Source organism: Abramis brama (genome assembly GCF_963993115.1).
Source record: "Abramis brama genome assembly, chromosome: 19".
Taxonomy (NCBI): domain Eukaryota; kingdom Metazoa; phylum Chordata; class Actinopteri; order Cypriniformes; family Leuciscidae; genus Abramis; species Abramis brama.
Genome location: NC_139981.1, coordinates 4,781,851 through 4,802,082, shown reverse-complemented (window position 1 = coordinate 4,802,082; position 20,232 = coordinate 4,781,851). Strand labels below are relative to the sequence as shown.

The window sequence follows — 20,232 nt, the reverse complement described above, 5'->3', positions numbered from 1 at the left end:
GGTGTCACGGGTAGAAATTAGTTTAGGCCCATCGTGAGCCTAACTTTATTATAATTCAAACGTGATTATGCATTATAAGAGGTGTAAAGCATAATATCATGCCCAGCTTTCGACTTTGTTTTTACAATGTTTAATTTGGCTTTTTCACTTGTTACACGTCTCTCCATAAGGAATATTATTTGATTAATTTGTTACTTCTGCTAACAAAATTTAGTATACATAAGTATGGTGGTCATCATAAACCACTATTTCTAATTTTGAAATGAGTTCCAATACCTAAAGACAATTTATAATCTGAAAAACAAGAAAGCTGTTAAATGTATTAATGTATGTAACCATTTCAATATTTTCATCTGAGTTGTTTATTTATTTGTATTTTTGTCTTTATATACCTGGCTATTGTTAAATGCTGGAAGCTCTAAAAGAAAAGGTGTAAAACAACAACAACTGGCTGTGTGTTTCTGAGTTTAAACTATGATCAAGCACTTTCAAAGGTTATATTTGTAAAAGGTTGTAATTACTTTAAGCTATAGCATACCTAGAGTTTGTGAAAAGGAAAACATAAAATACAATTATAAAACGTAAAAAAAAGGTTAAATACAGTTTTATCATATAATCTCATATTTGTTTTAATTTCGCAATTTTTGTGAAGTTGTAATTTTGTTACTCTACTGTTTTGCTATTTGCAATGGTTACTATTTAACTTTTCATGTGATTTTTGAGGAATTGTATTAAAACCAGTTACCTGCAAACATCATAATTACTAATTATAATGATTGTAGGTCATATAGAATGAACACAACAAATAAAAACAAACACATTCAAAAATCCTTTGTCTCTCTAAGTGTGTGTGTGTGTGTGTGTGTGTGTGTGTTTGTTTTTTTCATAAAATTAAGATTTCAATGATATTTTGACCACTAAATTAGGAAATTTCCCCATTCTCCATTTCAGAAATCTGATCACCATAACCTAATCTGGATGTTGACCTTAACATAAAATAAAATGAGAATCTAATTTAAAGATGTGCAGAAAATAAAAATGACTTGGGCTACAATTCAGAATAATAATTGAGTATTTAAGTAAAGTGAGCAAGTGACCCATAATAACCACATTAAGTCCTAAATATTTTATAATCATTTTAATTCTATAAAGACAATTCAGAAATGACTGGGTGAAACCGGGTGACTTGGTGATGTTTATAGATTGACATTACAAGTGCAAAGATGAGTAGATGTATGGAGGTTGATGTTGATGGGGCAGATTGTTTTTAACATGTAAATGTGAAGACTGGAGACAAAAGAATATTGATTAGGTCATATTGTTGAGTTTCACACAGGGTAAGAATGCGAATGCGAGCAGGGCGAAGACAAAGAAACATAAATGGTGCCGTTTGCAGCATGTCTGGCATATAGGACAATGAATGAATGGGTGCTTGGGAATGGGAGCAGAGCAGCAGGAGTCTGCTTTATCTCCTGAATATAGTCTTAGGAAATGAGAGAGATTCATACTAGAACATGGTTGAATTTAATCTCATTGTGCTTCCAAGCCTATATGTTTTACTGACTTTGTTTCCAAAGGTTACATTAGTAAAACGTTGCAATTACTGTATACAGTATATTCACAGTTTATTAAAATGAAAATATTATTTACAATTAGAAAATGTACAAAAAACCCCCCATTTTGTTCAATTTTTTCCAAGGCATTTTACATTTGCATCTCAAGTAAATGTGTCTTGATTTAAAGATGTTTCGATATCTGTTTTGAAAAACAGGACAAAAATACTGGAGAAGGATATTCATTTTTTATTTTATTTTTTGCAATACATTTAATGCCATGACTTTATGAATTTAAGACTTTAGCTGGTTTTAAAACAATTAAAACAGGCAGAGAGTCAGTTTGACCGGAAAACCTCATCACTATTACACACACAAAAAAGTTAAGCCTTTAAGATTTATAAATTTCAATTGTATAGTAAAACTCCATCAAGTTGATTTGAATAATCCTTACATATTATTCATACTATGACCTAAGAATTTTAAATGAGTAAATAAAACATTTTGTATACTAGAACATGGGAATGGACCATTTAGTTTATGTGATTTGTATTAATAAATTTAAATATTTTCATTTTTTTTTTAATTTATGAATCACATTATCTAAATGGTCCATTCCCTTGTTCCAATCAATTTGTAAATCTTAAAAAAGGCACAAAAAAATTCAGTGTACTAATTATAATATTACACCACAATAATTAAAAGACAAAATTATATTGTATATTGTCCTTATTTTAAATTCATGTGATATTTCAATGATATTCTGACCACTACAGTAGAAAAATGTCCCTGGTGTCTATTTTATAAAATCTGTTTATTTTAGCCTAACCCTGCAAACCAAGCCCACAGTATCATATTTAATATATGAATTTTTGTTATACACAACATGCCTTCTGCCCTCTGATCGATAGGATTTTGTTTTTATCATGAATGATGCCAGCTTTCTAATAAACAGCTATAATTGCCCATTTTATACATATAAATCATACAAATAAATTAATTTAATAAAAGCATGTCATATTAGAAGTATTGATCTTGATGGTCCTTAGAACTGGATTTAAAAAAAAGGTGGTGTCACCCATTACATGTTCAACAGTTTTGAGAGGAGTATGTACATTTACATTATGTAAACGTGCGAATTGGCCTGATACGTAGAGTTTCAGTGGAGTTTGTGTCTTAAGAGACAAATCTATTCACGTAATTTGAAAGATGCCATCAATGAATGCATTTTGTGCCAAAGCAATGATAAATAGTTTAGCCCACATATACTGATGTTGTGCTCACAGTGTGAAGAGTTTTGATAAAGTAACCCAAGTATTGTGAAATGTGTCATAGCAACTGTGAAAAACTGTACTATGAGCGCACCATCTTTGTAAATCAAAAGTCTGACGCACTACAGACCGAACCACACCAGTTACATCACTGAACACCAGGGAATCATGGCACTTTTTTTATTAATTTAGAGTCAACACCTTAAATGTACATCATAATTATTACACCACATTGAATGATTTCATTTCCTTTGTTCTCTTGAAAAGCTCTGGAAAACCTTTCCAAGTCCAACTCAAGCTTATATAAGAATCTTTACATAAAGCAAGAATCTACAAGAAGCGCAGCAGAACTTCAAGAACCTGTGAGCGATACTATACATGGATTTAATCGCAGTATTGATAATTAAATAATCAGTGTTTTTGATCAAAGACAAGCATTGAAATGCAACAGACTGTAGTTCCCACCCTGATCAACGCAAGCGTTCGCTCAGCGGTTTAAATGATTAATAACAGCACAGTGATGTAGTACGGGAGTGACGCTTTGGCTCAGAGTACACTTATAAATAACGATGCATGACAATTCTGAGAACATACATCACAAATCACACACAACACAACACTAAACCAATGTTTAGTTTCATGAAATTGACTTGACCAAGCTTGAAGGTGAAGTGAGTAAATTCTGCACGACTAAACAGTATTGCAAAAAAAATCACTAGATTTGAACACTTTCAGAAGTTTGACTGTGCAAAACGTGATGCTAAGGCATTGTTGGTGGGTGCCAAGGTGTTTCTATGGGGTTGATAAAGAGCTCTTAGTGTCTTTTTCCATGTTGCTAAGATGTATAGATGTTTACTGGTCTAAATGTAATCTCTATTATTGTATGGTCCCTCTATAATTCCAGTCCATTCTTCAAAAGCAAATCTAGCTGATTTTTTGAGGCTGTTTTATTATCTGGAAGGTGAAAATTGCAATTTGTACACTCTCTAAATTGATCTAAAATCTAATTGATCACTGAGAAAAGTAAAACATACTTTCCTCAACAAGTTTTTTCTCACATTCTAACACAAACTTTGGTGCGCATCACAGACCTTAGTCAGGGTAGCGCCATATTTCATTTTTTGACAGGAATGAAAACGATGCTGTGATGGATAGAATTACAGTGCGCTCAATGGATTGTACTGTTGTTTAACACACCGATTGTTCAGCTGATGAAAAGTCAGACTAAGAAAAGTTATATTCTTAGTCCGATCTGCTCATCACTGTTAGAATGATTGAGATGGCCAATCAAATCAAAGAAGGCAGGGTTTACGGTTCACTGAAGACGAGTGAGAAATCAAACACAATGCTTTTAGCTTTAATGATGAGAGTGTATGGTAAGATGTGAGTAGCTAATCATATAATATTTGACGACTGTTTCACGACAGAAATGTTAAACGACCCACGGCAATATCCAGTAATGCAAACTACTGAACTTTATCAAGTCTTGCCGTTTCGAAATAAAACATGGTATCATGTACATTATTCATGCATAACTAAAAGTGACGAGACTAGAAACATTTCGCGTTTTCAACATTAGCGATACGAATAAGATTGCATGTGTGCATATTTTTAAATAAAACATAATTTGCTAATAGGCTTAATTGATTAGTTCACGCCTACAAATATTTCTTTATTCCTTTTAATACTCTTTTAATCATTTAATTAATTTAAATAAAAAGACCACACACACACACAAAAAAAAAGGTCCCCCGCAAAGTGCAAGGCATGGTTACGGCCTTGTTTAGGGTAAGCGTTTTGGAAAATGTTGGGTGGCTTACACAAAAAGATCTGAGTTTCGTGTTAGTACTGGAGCGACACAGAAATTACACACTTTTCCTATTTAAAAGTGAACTTCGAGATCTAAACGGTCATAAAAGTAATTGCATGGGCGTGAAGGAAAGTTTCTCATGTAAAACCTCATAAACTCATTTCTTTATTACAGAAGCAACAGATTTGGCCTTTTACGATGGTGATGAAAAGCATCCATCAATGTCAATAGCAATATTCTCCATCTGGAAAGTTCTTTCCACAGCTGGAATAAATTTCATTTGAATACACGAGAGAAAAGCCACAGTGACTTTTGAGAACAGTGAAGGCACCAGGACACGCCATCCATCTAGTGCAACAGCAACCCAAGAGTGACAGACGATTGGAACTAAAGTAACACAATTATGTTTATCAAGCACGAATCGTCCCACAAAAATAAGAATCGGGGGCATGTCTTATCTATATTGACACGTATCATCTCCACTCAAGAGTTCAGAACGCGTTTGGTCTTTAGTGAAGGAAGCGGATGCTCATCTTTTGTTCGACGTCCACTTTTTCCAACACCTGAGGAACAAAAAAGAGGCATTTTAAAAGAAATAGTTCACCCAAAAACAAAATTAGGCATCATTTAATCACCTTCATGTCATTCCGATCCTGTATTGCTTTCTATCTCTCGTTAAAACACAAAAGGCAACTCTAGGGTGAACTATCCCTTTAGGTGGGGCACAAACTCTTTGAATTCTAATCCCTTTTAGAATTACCTTGGTGAACTCATTGAATGAGATACACATGTCTCCATTAGTGTCCGCCTCCTGGATGGTTCTGTCCGCAATGCTTCCAAGCTGCTCATCAGAAATATTCACTCCCACCATCATTCTCAGCACCTGTGGGGGGGGGGGGGGGGGGGGGGGGGGGGGGGGGGGGGGGGTTTGAGTCTTATTTGTTTTTTACATTGTTATGCAGTGTCCTCTAGAGGCTGAAAAGCAGACTGCAATTCTCTTTGCATTCACTTTTTTCTCAACTGGCTTATTTCATGAGGAATATAATTTGACGTGATCTCCTGAGGTTTAACAAATGACCATCTTTTGAAACTGAGCTGCAAAAATGGTTCATACTGAAACCCTTGGATTTCTAATGTCAGAAACCGGAATAATTCAACAATCATGACATTTCCATGCCTATTCAGTGTTGGCTCACCAGTTACATTAAAATAATACAAGTAGGATGGATACTATTTATATTCAATCTGTAGCTAAAATTCCAGCGTTTTTTTTGTTTATTTTGCAATAACTGATAATTTGTAGCTTTGTGCATCCACTGATCAGCAAACATAAACAGAAGCTCAACAGAACGCATTAGAACTGGTTCTTGCTGAAGCTCAAACATGATGCGTAACACGAGAATGAACCTCATTGGTTCTCACAAGTCAACAGAACATGCTTGAGCTTCAGTGTGAGTTGATGAATGTTTATATGTGAATAAAGACCAAATTCAATATTCATCAAATAAAGTGATCATGTCTCTTCAGAAAATTTGGAATAAACCTCTCAATTCATATGGATTAGTTTTACGATCTCTTTATGAACTTTTTGAAAAGTCAAAGTTTCAGTTGCGTAGCTGTCAATGGAGGGACAGAAAGCTCTCAGATTTCATAAAAAACTTCTTAATATGTGGTCCGAAGATGAATGAAAGTCTTACGGGTTTGGAACGACATGAGGGCGAGTAATTAATGACAGAATTTTAATTTTTGGGTGAACTATCTCTTAAATGTGTAGTGACATCGCTGTAGCGCCTCAGTTCAAGCGGCACGCAAACCGATCACCCCTTCCTACTAGTTATAGCACAAAATAAACATAAATGAACATAAGAAGGTATGTAGTTTCAACTGTGGGAAAAAGTCAATACACACCATTTTTCAAGTTCAAGTCCACCAATGTTAATCAACTAACTTTCCTGTCTGGTTTGTTTGTCGGACAAAATGGCGGATTCGGCGTTAAGATTGTCTGTCAATCAACCACTCGTGGCGAAGGGTGAATTCTAATGGTCTGAGAGTGGAAAAAGTCATGATAAACTATGCAACCAAATAAATTGACCAAAAAAATTACTAATAAAATATAGTGAAGGTTTAAAAATAAAATGATTTAAATAAATGAATGACTGAATAAATAAATATTCCCTGAAACAGAAAGCAATAGAATAGGACGCGCTTGTGGAAAGATTTCACATGCTAATGATAATTAAGAAGCATTTTGTAACTAAATTAACATTAAAGTGTTCATTGATTACACTAAGTTTTATGCATTTATGCAAAATATAACATAATAAAATAAACTAAACATTCATATCGGTTTTCTTTTTCTCAAAATCTCTTTTCCATCTTTGATAGTAAAACAAATTTCCCAGAAGTCCCCAGAATTGCTCCTGAATGACCTTTTGAAATCCAGCTTGAATGACTAAGTGTTTTCCCTGCCTAACAGAGTGTCTTCCACGAATACGAATAGCTGGTTTCAGGTGGCAAGGGCATTTGAGTCAGCGCTTCATTGTTCAGGCACAGAACGTTCTTTTGTGTCCCATCTCAGAGCCGAGTGCAGAGGCTTTCTGTTGTACGATTCTCTCACCTGTAGCAGTTCGTCTCTAGAAATCTTGTCATCTCTGTCGAGGTCGTATAACCGGAAAGCGACTGTGAAGAAATAAGAGAAAATCGAATTATGAAAAGCTTTAAATCGCAACACTATGGTCATGAACACACTGCAAGAGCTGGTGGCAGAGAACGTCTTTCCTGAGCTGAGATAAAGAATAGCTGTGAACTAAAGCAGGTTTTACAGAATCGATACAAACAGTAATTAGGTTTAAGACCAGGATCAGTTCACGCCCTTCTTTTCTTTCGGGAAATGACATTTTACCTGCTTATAAAAAGCTTTGATGAAACTGAAGAAATTATAAGACTGATTGTTCAGGTCTGAATTTGTATTTTCCAAATTGTATTGTCTTTTAGTCAAGTTTTATGAATCAGTTAAAACTGGCCATTTCAATGAATTTATTCTGCCATCTGATTATGTTATTTGTGTACAGTATTTCACTCAAAGCATTTAAAAATGTTCAAAATTATATATACACTACCGTTCTAAAGTTTGGAGTCGGTAAGATTTTTTAAATGTTTTAGAAAGAAGTCTCATGCTCACCAAGACTGCATTTATTTGATAAAAAAATATTGGTAAATATTGTGAAACATTATTACAATTTTAAATAACGGTTTTCTATTTTAGTATATTTTAAAATGTATATTTTATTCCTGTGATGCAAAGCTGAATTTTCAGCATCATTACTCCAGTCTTTAGTGTCACAAAAGATTTGCTGGTCAAGAAACTTTTCTGATTATTATAAATTTTTCTAATTATTATCACACAGTTGTGCTACTTAATATTTTTGTGGAAACCCTGATACTTTATTTTCAGGAATCTCTGATGAATAGACAGTTCAGTAGAACAGCATTTATTTAAAATATATATATATTTTTTGTAACATAATCTTGAAAATTATTTAGGGACCTCCAAATGTGAGCTCTAGAAATGCTCCCACGATTAAAGACATTAGTCTTTACAAGAAATGACTTTCCTGCTATGAAACACAAGGAATGTTTAAGTGAACAATATGATAGGTCCCTCTGCAATGATTCTTTTGTTTTGTTTTTACATTCTAACTATTTTTAATGTTCTATTGTGATTAGCATATGATGTAAATAAAGGCCATTTAACTTTCTTGTACCGGGAGAAGTGCCTTGGACTCTTTTCTAAAGTGTATGTTTGAAACCCAACCAAAGAGCACCTTCTGGGATTACTTCACACAAGTAGCTTTCCAAGATGCTTTCTCTGATCGATATGAGAGATGTTTGGGCTGAACTTACAGAGGAGTTTGTTGGTCCTGCTGTTGAGCGGCTCTCCAGGTGTCAGGGCTTTGTTCTTCTCATTGTCCTCCACAGGACGGAAGTGAGCCAGAGTCCTCATGAAGCCTCTGAAGTTCACCTGATCCTCACTGAGACACATGAGAGAGAGAGAAACACACAACTTTAAAACTTCTGTTTTGTTTACTAAGATCCACACTAGTTGGCAACTGATATCTGAATCTCTATAGGCCCAGACAAGATCCCTGATGCTATAAAAACTGTAGTCCTAATTTAGACTCGTGCTTTACAATGTTTTTTACAGACATGCCCACAAGAGAGTTTCTTCATGCTTCAAGAAACAAACACTCGAAACCAAATAAATCATGAAGAAACCAACAACCCATGTGACACCACCCACATGCTGTCTGTTTTGAGAGAGCAATAACATAGTTTTAGTTGTTACTAAACATCTTACAGTAACAATCTCAGCCAAAAACCCACACAAACACTAATAAACCTGTATGGAAACTATATCCTCTGAGAAATCTAGACGAATGTGATGAAACTGGTCAAGAATTTCCCCCAAAGCCAAAAGAGGGGGAAAAAAAAGTTATATATTAACTTTCATTTATTTAAAGTATCCTAAAAAACATTGGTTTCCACAAAAATATTAAGTAGAATACTGAAGACTGGAGCGATAATGCTGATAATTCAGCTTTGTATCACAAGAATAAATTACATTTCAAAATATATTCAAATAGAAAACAGTTATTTTAAATTGTAATAATATTTCACAGTATTACAGTCTTTACTGTATTTTTGATCAAATAAATGCAGCCTTGCTGAACATAAGAGACTTCTTTCAAAAACATTAAAAAATCTTACTTACCCCCCCAAATCTTTGGACAGAAGTGTATACGTTTATAATAAATTTTAATAGAGTTGGGGTACTCGAACTCGGACTCGGACTCGAGTCCAATTTTGAATGAACTCGGACTTGTCACGGACTCGGGTGAATTTGTACTCGGACTTGTCACGGACTCGGACATTTTAGACTCGGAAAATTTGCCGAGTACAGTCGAGTCCGGCCACTGGAGGACACAATATTTTATTATTCAAAAACGAAACGAAGCTAACGTTAGTGTTGTTTCAGCGTTGAGCATTGTAGCCAATCACAGACATGTATATTACGCGCATGAACGCAGTGGCAAATCAGAGGCGTTTTAGTCACCATGCGGAGAATTCACTCAAAATGTTCAGAATCAGCGCGAGCTTTATCCTTTCGCAAAAATCTCCTTATAAACAACAAAGTCTAGACGCGATGTAAATAAGAGATTCACTGCAGTGCGGACAACTTCAGTGTTTTCTAGAGGACCAGTGGTTACATTCACGCTGTAAAGTTTGAGGAGTGATAACAGCATTTAAATGTGCGAGTGAACCCGCTAAATTATAGTCCTGTGAGTCATGAAATTGCGATGATTTGACATAGTAACCATAGCATGAGAACATGAGAACGTGATAACCATTGCAACATTTTGGGGTCTAATAATGTTATGATTTTTGTTACATTATACTTTAGTAATAAGTTTACATACACCTTGCAGAACCTCTAAAATGTTATTTTATTTATTTTTTAATAATACGGATCATAAAAACGTTTTTTTTTTGTTGTTTTTTTATACTGCCCTGAAAAAGCTTTTTCACATTACAGATGTTTAAGTAGCCTAGGCTATAGCCTAGTCCACAAGACAAAATACAAACACAAATTACAAGACAAATTACATAAGCTTGATTTTTAATACTGTGTGTCATTGCCTGAATGATCCACAACTGTTTTTTTTGTTTGTTTTTTTGTAATGGTTGTTCATGAATCCCTTTGTCCCGAACAGTTAAACTGCCCAATGGTCTTCAGAAAAATCCTCCAGCTCCTGCACATTCTTTGCTTTTCCAGCATCTTCTGCATATTTGACTCTTTACTAGCAGTGATTGTATGATTTTGAGATCCATCTTTTCACACTGGGATTCATACACAACTACTGGTATTACAAACACTGAAAACATTCAGTGATGCACAAGAAGGAAACATCCATTCAGAGCCAGGGCGTGTAAATTGGTGTAAATTGTTCATATTTTGTTTAAAAATTCATTAATTAATTTAATACTGCCCTTCAGAGGCTAAATACGATATTAACATAAAAGAAAATAAGAAAAATGTACATATCACTATCTTCTTGATCAAACGTTTACCCCTGGCTCTTAATGCATCGTGTTGCATATTCTTGAGCATTACCTTGCAGATTCTGAATAATGTGACCAATCATAAAGCAGATATCCACCATTTTTGTCTGACAAACAAACCAAATCAAAACTAAAAGGTGTGTATTGACATCTTTTTGCATTTCTAATGTTCATTCATGTTTAAATCGTGCTATAACTAAAATAGATGATCAGTTCACATGCTGCTTGAACTAAGGCACTATACAGTAAAGCGCCACAAAATGGTATTCATTGTTCGCAATAAATTTTTCACTGTGTGAGAACACTGTGTGGATTGAGAGCAGAATGGCTTGTCAGACATAGCAACAGTAACTAAGAGGGGCGGGTCTTTGTGAAAGGTCAATTTCAAATCATTGAAATCTTTGTGGACTCGGCCGGACTCGACTCGGACTCGGATGTTAAGGACTCGGACTCAAGTCCGACTCGGGCCCATTTGTACTCGGACTTGGACTCGGACTTGATTGGTAAGGACTTGGACTTGACTCGGACTCGACAAAGGTGGACTCGGACCCAACACTAAAATTTAATGTCAAATTGGAAAAAAAAAAAAAATAATTATTGGTGCTGAAATAAGATTATCCAAAATAGAATTTATTAAATTAATTATTTTACCTTTTTAAGTGACATATGAACACCCTTTTCTCACTGTAATATTACCCATTTTATCTTTATTTTCCATTTACTTATGTTCTGTTGTTTTCTTTAACTTATATACGTTGTTGTTCTTTGTAGGCCTACAAGCAGAAATAAAATACAGTACACTATACTAGTTTAATAACAGATCTAATATCTCAAATGTCTTCTGAGATGTTACTCACCCCTCAGGGAAGAAGGCATTAATTATCCGATCACCAAGAGGATTTATGGCCAACTCGGGAATCCTCTGGAAGTCTTCTCGGCTGAGAGAGACAGATGGATGGATGGAGAGAGAGAGAGAGAGAGAGAGAGAGAGAGGGAGAGAGAGGGAGAGATGGCAAAAATGTAATTACAAAAATACAAATACCATATAAATACAATAAAAAACAAACAAACAAAAACAGCAAGTCATTTAATACAAGATTTTTTTAATTAACATATGATAAAAAATCCAAAACCTTTTCAAGCATAATCTTACTAAATAAGTCCTTAAGTGAGGTAACTTCATAAGAGAGCATTCTACTATTAAGTCCAGGACAATCTAATAAAATATGTTTAACAGAGAGGGGAATCTTACAAAACATGCATAAAGTTGAGTCTCCACCTTTAAGCAAAAAAAGCATGGGTCAAACAGACTTTTTATTACTCTTAAAAATAGACATCCACACCAGATGTTGATTTTTAAGAGTAATAAAAAGTCTGTTTCCTTACAGTGAAAAATTACAAGTTACAGGTCAATTTCAATAAAACTTTCACGCTCGAAATTACATCAGAAGTGGAAAACGTTGGTATAAAAAAAAACAACAACTTACATTTACACAAAATCTGACCACCAACTGCAACTTTCAGACGCCATCTTTATATTTTAGCTCAACTGTCACAGAATGGAACGCACAGGATTGTGGGATATCAAAAGCAGTGAAGCATACATCTCTATGATGCCTTCAAAAATCTATTGCATTACTCATTGCGAATATATTGGAGTAAATCACATGTACTTAAAAAGATACATTAACCAATTACATTTATTGAAATTCTTCACACCACTGTTGTGTGTAAATACGTTTCGGATGAGTTTCAGGTTTTACAGATGTGCCTCTATGGAAACGAGTCGGGTGTATCGTTACTGTATTAAGAAAAAGTTTTCCAATAATGAAATAACATGAGAAACCATCCTTTTTTAACGATTAAATGACTGTTCTTGTAAAAACGTCCTTTCCTGAATACACAACCAAACAAATCTGCCCTAACAATGACTGTTTTCAAGCATTTCTTTCCTGGTGAAAAGTAAAACTGCTGAAACATTTGATACGGCTTGATCTTTTCAGGCTTGTTTCTTTGAGCCAATAAGTATTATTCGGCATGCGCACGTCTCTGTGCTCTTGAGCTGACATTGGACAAAGTAATGTGCATAAGGCTGTGCTTCACAGGACAGCCCAACCCTGATTCTGCGAAAATGGGACTTGTTAAAAGGATACTTTGATGTCTATCCTTTTATTGTTCATCTAGTAAAGGCTGATACGAGTAATAATAACGTAATTACTGTGCAGAAAGCGTAATTAGATCCGTAATCCCATTACAATGATGAAAAAAGAGTTTAGTGACGGATTATTTCTGGGAGCAACCTTCTCGTGCATAAGGAAAGTGGCAGTGCCGGTGACCTCCACACACACACACAGGACACACACCTTGCCGCCCGGATTTCAGAGGTTATTTATTGTTCAAACACAAGAGTCTGCGTCTCTAATCTCAGTCTGACGGATGTTTGGGGTGACAACATGTACAGCAGGTCATCAACACCCTGACGTGCAGCGCCAGCGATCGGGATTTTTTCATACTAACCATATCGCTGAGGATGTTTGTTGAAGTAACCATCATTTTAAACCACAGAGGATGTTGTCATTAAAAACAAACAATTATAACAAGAACACAACCTGTGACTTCAGCATATTTGGTCAACAGAATGAGTTTCGTTTCATAAGACATGTCACGAAAATCATTCAGATCGTGTCAGTTTTCAAAGTTGAATTTGGCTTATTATACAACACCGTTCAAAAAGGTTGGGGCTTTTTGAAAGAAGTCTCTTATGCTCAGCAAGACTGCATTTATTTGATCAAAAATATAATTTATTCCTGTGAAACAAAGCTGAATTTTACTCCAGTCTTCAGTGTCACATGATCCTTCAGAAATCATTCTAATATGCTGATTTGCTATGAAACATTTATCATTATCAGTGTTGAGAACAGTTGTGCTGCTTAAAATTTTGTAGAAACTGGGATAGAATTTTTCAGGATTCTTTGATGGATAGATTACATTTTTTTTTATAAATGCCTTTACTGACACTCCTAAACAATTTATCCTTAGAATCCTTACTGAATAAAAGTACGCATTTCTTTCAAAAAAGAAAAAGCCCAAATGTTTGAACGGTAGTGTACTTTGGGTTTCTATTTAGTTTTTTTGACAATTTATTTAATCTGACTATGATTGTACACGTTACACTTTAACCCTCTGGTGGCGGTCAAAAATTACTGAATCTTTTTTATTGCAATGAAATGAATGTACTATATTTTAGTTTGATAATGTTTTTATTTAATATTTTGTATTTTTAGGGGGGATTTTATGGTACTAAATTCAATTTATGGAATAGTTAATTAAAAGTGAAATAAAAAAGTTTAAGTTTATTATTCTGAAAAATGCATAAAAATACTATTTTTAAATTTTATATAAAATATATATTTTCCAAAACATGTTTTACTCAAAAACTGTGACAAAATTAAAGCCATAAATCTAAACAAGTTGTCTTCCAAATTTGAGGTTGATATCTCAAAAGATTTGCTTTTCAGTAAGATTTTGTTTGTGCGCAGTACCAAACGTTTCCACTAGATGAAATTCGCTTCCCATTCGTTTCCAATGCGGTCCTTTTTGACCACGAACAGTATAAGTGTGACTATTTTTTTCAGGACCATTTAATTTTTTTTAAATCATATCCATGATATTTAGATTTTTTTCCGGTTTACATAGCAAGTTCCCGAACCTTTACCAAGTTTTGTACCATTCCGATGAAGTAAAAAAAATAAAAAAACATAACATTTTCCAGTCAAAAACGTCCGAACAGCACCAGAGGGTTAATTAGAAACGGTTAATTTTTTAAGTAATGTTTATTTGTCATATGCACAACAATAAAACATACTGCAATACTTGTGGACAGTTTGTGCTGTAAATGCACCATTACTGCTATATTTACCAGAACACAACCAGCACAGCTTGCGTTCTATATTCTTCATACTTTCATTGATAATAATCATGGTGTGTACAGAGGTCACTCCAGAGGACACACGTAGGACATTATGGAAATGACTACGGCAATGTCACACAAGGAAATGCGTGCTTCATTACTGTCCTTGAGCTAACTCTTTTACAAGGAATATTTACAGTAAAAGTCATATTTTTACCAATGTAATAGGAAAAACTCTTTCCTCACAGTCAAAACTCAAACACTGAGCTAGACATTCCTTAACATATTAACTTACAGAGCCTGAGGCTGGAGTGAATGTTAAATTAAAAGCGAGCGTGAAGATATAACTGAGCTGCTTGTGTAATACCTGCTTCCTAAAGGGACAAAGGTGTTGTAACATCACAGGGTTAAAGTTCATTATTACTCAACTCATGTAACTCATGTGTCTCGTACCTGAGCGCTCCGTTCTCTCCTTTATCGAGACTGTGAAAGCGGCTGTAGAGGCGAGTGATCTGACTGTGGGAGACTGCAACACACACACACACACAAATGAAGTCTGGTTAAGAACAAGTAAAAAATAGGTCACAGATGTGATCATCAGATTGACTGGTTTAAGGCTTATCTCAATGACCTTACATACTACAGATTTCTCAAACTAGACAAGATATAATGAGCAAGATATTAACAACTTGAGATCAATCTAGACAGGATTACAGGGTTTCTGTAGGTTTTATTAAGGTAAATTTAAGACTTAAGATGTTCTGCTCTGATTTAAGACCCTTTTAAGGCCTTATATGTATAAAAATAAGTCATTTTAAGACCCACAGAAACCCTGATATACATGAAAATGACAAAATATCCAATATCCTGCAAATAAATAAAATACATTTATTTGCAGGATAATTAGAGATTTTGTAATTTGCATATATTTAGATTTTTTTATGATTAGTGAACCTTGCTTGTACATTTGTTCAACTAAAGTCATCAAAACCATTAAATAACTACAAAAAAGGGACCATAATTCATAAATCAAAACTGTTTTGATTCCAGCTCTACACACTGTTCATTATCTAAACCAACTTCATGAGGTTTTATGTATACTTGACTCTTATTGGCTGTGTTTCCTTCACTTCAAAACGAATACATTTAGCAAAAAATAAATAAAGTGGCTTTGGAACGGTATATATTCCTGGAAATCCCTACACAAATAAACTGTTGTTTATTAACACAGTAAAGGCAATTTCCGACCACATCAGTGGAACATCTGCCACAACAATTCAGTCTTTGATCAACACAGCTTAGAGTAAATGAAGTAAATGAATACAGAACAATCCTACGTGATAAATGAAATTACACAGGATACAGCAGCACATGTTAAAACTCAACCTTATAAAGAGAACCAGTGTGAAATCCTGGATTGTTCCCTGTGGGCTTTGACACCAGAGGAAGAGAGCGGAAAATCCGACAATTATACGTAGGAGAGCAGTTCATGTGGCTTTACAGGAATGTAGTGAAATATGGGCTTACAAACACATTAAATGGGTCACATTCACACAAATCTGAGCATTAGAAACTATGAAATATTAACAACAGCCATTCAAAACATTTAAAAAGCCTGCAGCCCCTTTGAGTTAGGTTTGTGTGGTCTGCAAAATAAAGACTAACATATAACCCAATAGCTCCAGTAAGGTATAAACCATATCCTCAGTCTATTTCTAGATCTTGTGGGGGTGTACGTCTCATGTGGTTCATCCGTGCCGAAGGCCAAAGCACTGAGACGGCAGAGATCAGAAAATGCTGCTTTTCTCGGCCCTCACACCAGAGCACATAACATTTAGTAAACCTCTAATTACAGCTGCACAGGTGTAAACAGTGTCATTAAAATATCAATATTTGCATCAGTGCAGTGCAGATTACCAAACCCTGATCCAGATATAACTTATAGGAAAAAATAGGGCTGGCTGGTTGATCTATTAAACGCCAGTCTGATGGTCTGGGATGTGTTTCCCCAAAGCATCGTAAGTTGATTGTAGAACAATTGCCACCAGTGGTCTCAACGATCAACTTAGGGTTACGATGCTTTCGGAAAACGCAGCCCTGATCTGTCCATTCCAGACAGTTGATGGATCCCATTGACTTCCATGGTAGGAAAAAAAATACTATGGAAGTCAATGGGGTCCATCAACTGTCTGGTTACAGACACCCCTCAAAATATCTTATTTTGTGTTCAGCAGAAGAAAGAAACTCATACAGGTTTGAGGGCGAGTAAATGATGACATAATTAAAATTTTTAAGTGAACTATCGCTTTAAGCATTTGCCTATTTAAATCTAAACAGCGACTTTTTTGTTGTTGTTGTTGCCAGGCAGTGTAGTGTATATCTGTACTGCAGTATTTGAGACAAACACACCAGCAGCTTCTGAAAATGAGAGATATTCATCTGTTGCCCCTCAACACACACACACACACACACACACACACACACACACACACACACACACACACACACACACACACACCCCCACCCCACTCATATCATGAAACAGACAGGAGCACACACACACACACACACACACACACACACACACACACACACACATCATCATCATCTGCCCATAGAGGAGCAGGGGTCACCCAGTCAGTTTATTTCAGTGGTTCTCAAACCTGCTTGTGAGACCTCTACTAATAGTTGAATTAGGTTTGTTATACAGGTTGTTGAAACATAACATGTTGTGAGCTTCTATTTTGTTAAAAATGATAATATTAGCTACTCCTATAGACTTTCTAGTTTTATTACAGTATAGTTAGTTAGTACAGGGTGGGCCATTTATATGGATACACCGTAATAACATGGGAATGGTTGGTGATATTAAAGTCCTGTTTGTGGCACATTAGTATATATTAGTACACACCACCCATCTTGAGGAGTTTGCCCCCTCACATATACTAATGTGCCACAAACAGGACTTTAATATCACCAACCATTCCCATGTTATTACGGTGTATCCATATAAATGGCCCACCCTGTATATCATAGTTGTATCTCATTAGCACACTGCAGGTCTAAAAAGTATAGCTAAATGTCACACCACAAGACATGTATACTTCCCTAAAGTATGTGAAGTCAATTACCCATTTAAGACAGAAAGCACTGTATTACATCAACGCATGTGTCATCATCACCAGAACTCTCAAACCAAGTCTATATGAGCCAAACACACTATTAACCCACACAAAACTAATACTCACATCCAGTTTCTTTCTTGATTTCTTCAATGTCCTCTTCTCTGAGTAGAGATGAAGCTCTGGAGCCCATGACTGCTGTTTCTCCTGAAGATCAGCTCGAGCTAACACGTGAAATTCACTCGTTATCTCTAAACACAGGGCTCTAGAAGGCTGTCAGATGAGCAGTCAGCCTCCGCAACTGTCTATCCGGAGATATTACCCGCTTGCCTCTTAATTACACCCGGACCAGGAGCGATACAAAACAAATCCAGATGAAAAAAGGAAGAGTTTTAAGAGGCTAAGCTAAAGGCAGGTCGGAGTGGATCTCCATGACGTCAGCAAATGCCGATTCGCGTTTGTGTGCGCTATAGCCACGCCTGTAGAATAACGCGTTTTGATTGGTCTGTGCGGTTGTCTGTCAAGTTGGGCGGGATTTAAAGGGCCAGGCGTGTGCAAAATAATTCCTAGAAATAGAATAAAGCGTGTAAAGTGACAATGAAACGGGATGCCATGTCAGAAAATACAACATGCACAGCATGAGAACAGCACAAAAGAACTGCATTTCATTTGTCTTTTGAAACCCAAAATTTACTTATAAAGACTAAAACATTCTAAACCGATTGTTTGTTTCTTTATAATATAATTTTTTTACTTATGTGGCTTAAAATAAATTTGCTTTTGCTGTAAAAAGAAATAAAATAAAGTATTATTATTTAAAAAAATCTAGCCTATTAAATGGCATCAGAAATGCCCTAGTCAAGCTCAGACATGTAAACTATAAATTATAGCTTGAGAGAAGCTAGAGAATGAAAGAACATGATGGAAACCAAGAGTTAAAGTTCATTGCTCTGGAAACGGCTTGGCAGTTGCCTTACAAGCTGGTTTGTTCATTACACTGCTTGTATGCTTTATAGTTACAAATATACAAATTTAGTTACACTTTATTTTAATGTGTCCCTCTTGTGTAATTACACATTTAAGTACTGAGTTATAGTAATAAACTGTCCTTAGGGTATGGTTTAGGGTTAGTTGCATGTAATTAGACCTAATTTATAGTTATTACTATAGTAAATAAATGTAGCGGGACACATTAAATAAAGTGTTACCACAAATGTTATACCAGCTGACACATACAAAATATAAGATCAGAGTTTTATAAAGCTCTCTTATTATGTTTGCAATTATATTATGTTCCCATATTTGTTTGCAATAATAAAGGGCACATTTTGTTGTATAAACCGGAAATACTAAGCTGGAAAAAATAGATATAAATCAAAAGCAACTTTTTTATTGTTATTATTATTATTCTTTTACATTTATTTATTCATTCAGCCCAGTGCTGAACAAAGAGCTTTAACATAACACACGGCAATATCAAAAACATAAGACAAACTACATTAAAACAAATCACACCAAACCTACAAATAAAAAAACAATGAAACATTTCATTAAAAAAAAAAAACCAGTTTGATATACAAATACAAAAATAATTTAAACAGCTACAGAACATTTTGAAGGATATTTACTTCACCTCCCCTTGTTTGAGCAATACTTTAACATAGATAATTCCCAGTCAATGTGATGATCTGTCAAGGCTAATCTGGTGCTGTTTTCCCAACAAAAAATGATGTCACTTCCGCGAGGATGGTGTCAGCAGCTGAGCTTTAGGTAAGAGAGTAACAGAGAGTCTAATAGTCTGTTGAGGACACAGGAACATACAGACCACAGGAAACACCAATCAAAAGATGTTTTGTGTGAAACATTTCAAAATGAGAGAAATGAAGAAACATCCGGAATATTTCATAATAGCAAGAATAGCAAAATCCACTCAACCCACAGTAGTTAAATTATACATTCACCCTCATAATCCTGATGGATGCTGCATGCGCAGTCCATGTGAGTTTACATTATAGGATTATGAGGGTGAATGTATAATTTAACTACTGTGTGTTGAGTGGATTTTGCTATTCTTGCTATTATGAAATATTCCGGATGTATTTTTTTCATTTTGTAAACTCTATTTATATACATAATATAAATGTAAACTCACATGGACTGAGCATGCAGCATCCATCATTCATTCCTTCATTCAGTCCTCAGCTCTTTTACAGGAGTGCAGTGGAGTCTGTTACGGGGGGGTGAACTGCGTCCTGGTACGGCTGTTGCTCCACACTGGAAAGGAAAGCCTCACAAAGCGTTGTTAACACCGCTCAGAAATCTACCTGCAGTTGAGGACATCTACATTACACACTGCCTCAAGAAGAGAGAGAGCATCATGATCGATCACAGTCGCTTTTCTGCCCTCTGACTATTCAAACACGCACTACAGGATTCAGGAATGGTT

General features: G+C 35.2%; 1 protein-coding gene across 1 annotated transcript; it reads right to left on the bottom strand.

The window, feature by feature from the left end:
- Window positions 1-1,786: 1,786 nt before the first annotated feature.
- chp1 (calcineurin-like EF-hand protein 1) lies at window positions 1,787-18,232 on the bottom strand. The gene is made up of 7 exons (XM_084092500.1): window positions 17,913-18,232; window positions 15,118-15,190; window positions 11,612-11,692; window positions 8,538-8,665; window positions 7,252-7,313; window positions 5,395-5,517; window positions 1,787-5,197 (listed from the first exon to the last, which is right to left on the bottom strand). The coding sequence occupies exons 1-7, from the start codon at window positions 17,977-17,979 to the stop codon at window positions 5,144-5,146; spliced, it is 588 nt and encodes a 195-aa protein (XP_083948626.1). The 5' UTR covers window positions 17,980-18,232; the 3' UTR covers window positions 1,787-5,143.
- Window positions 18,233-20,232: the final 2,000 nt, after the last annotated feature.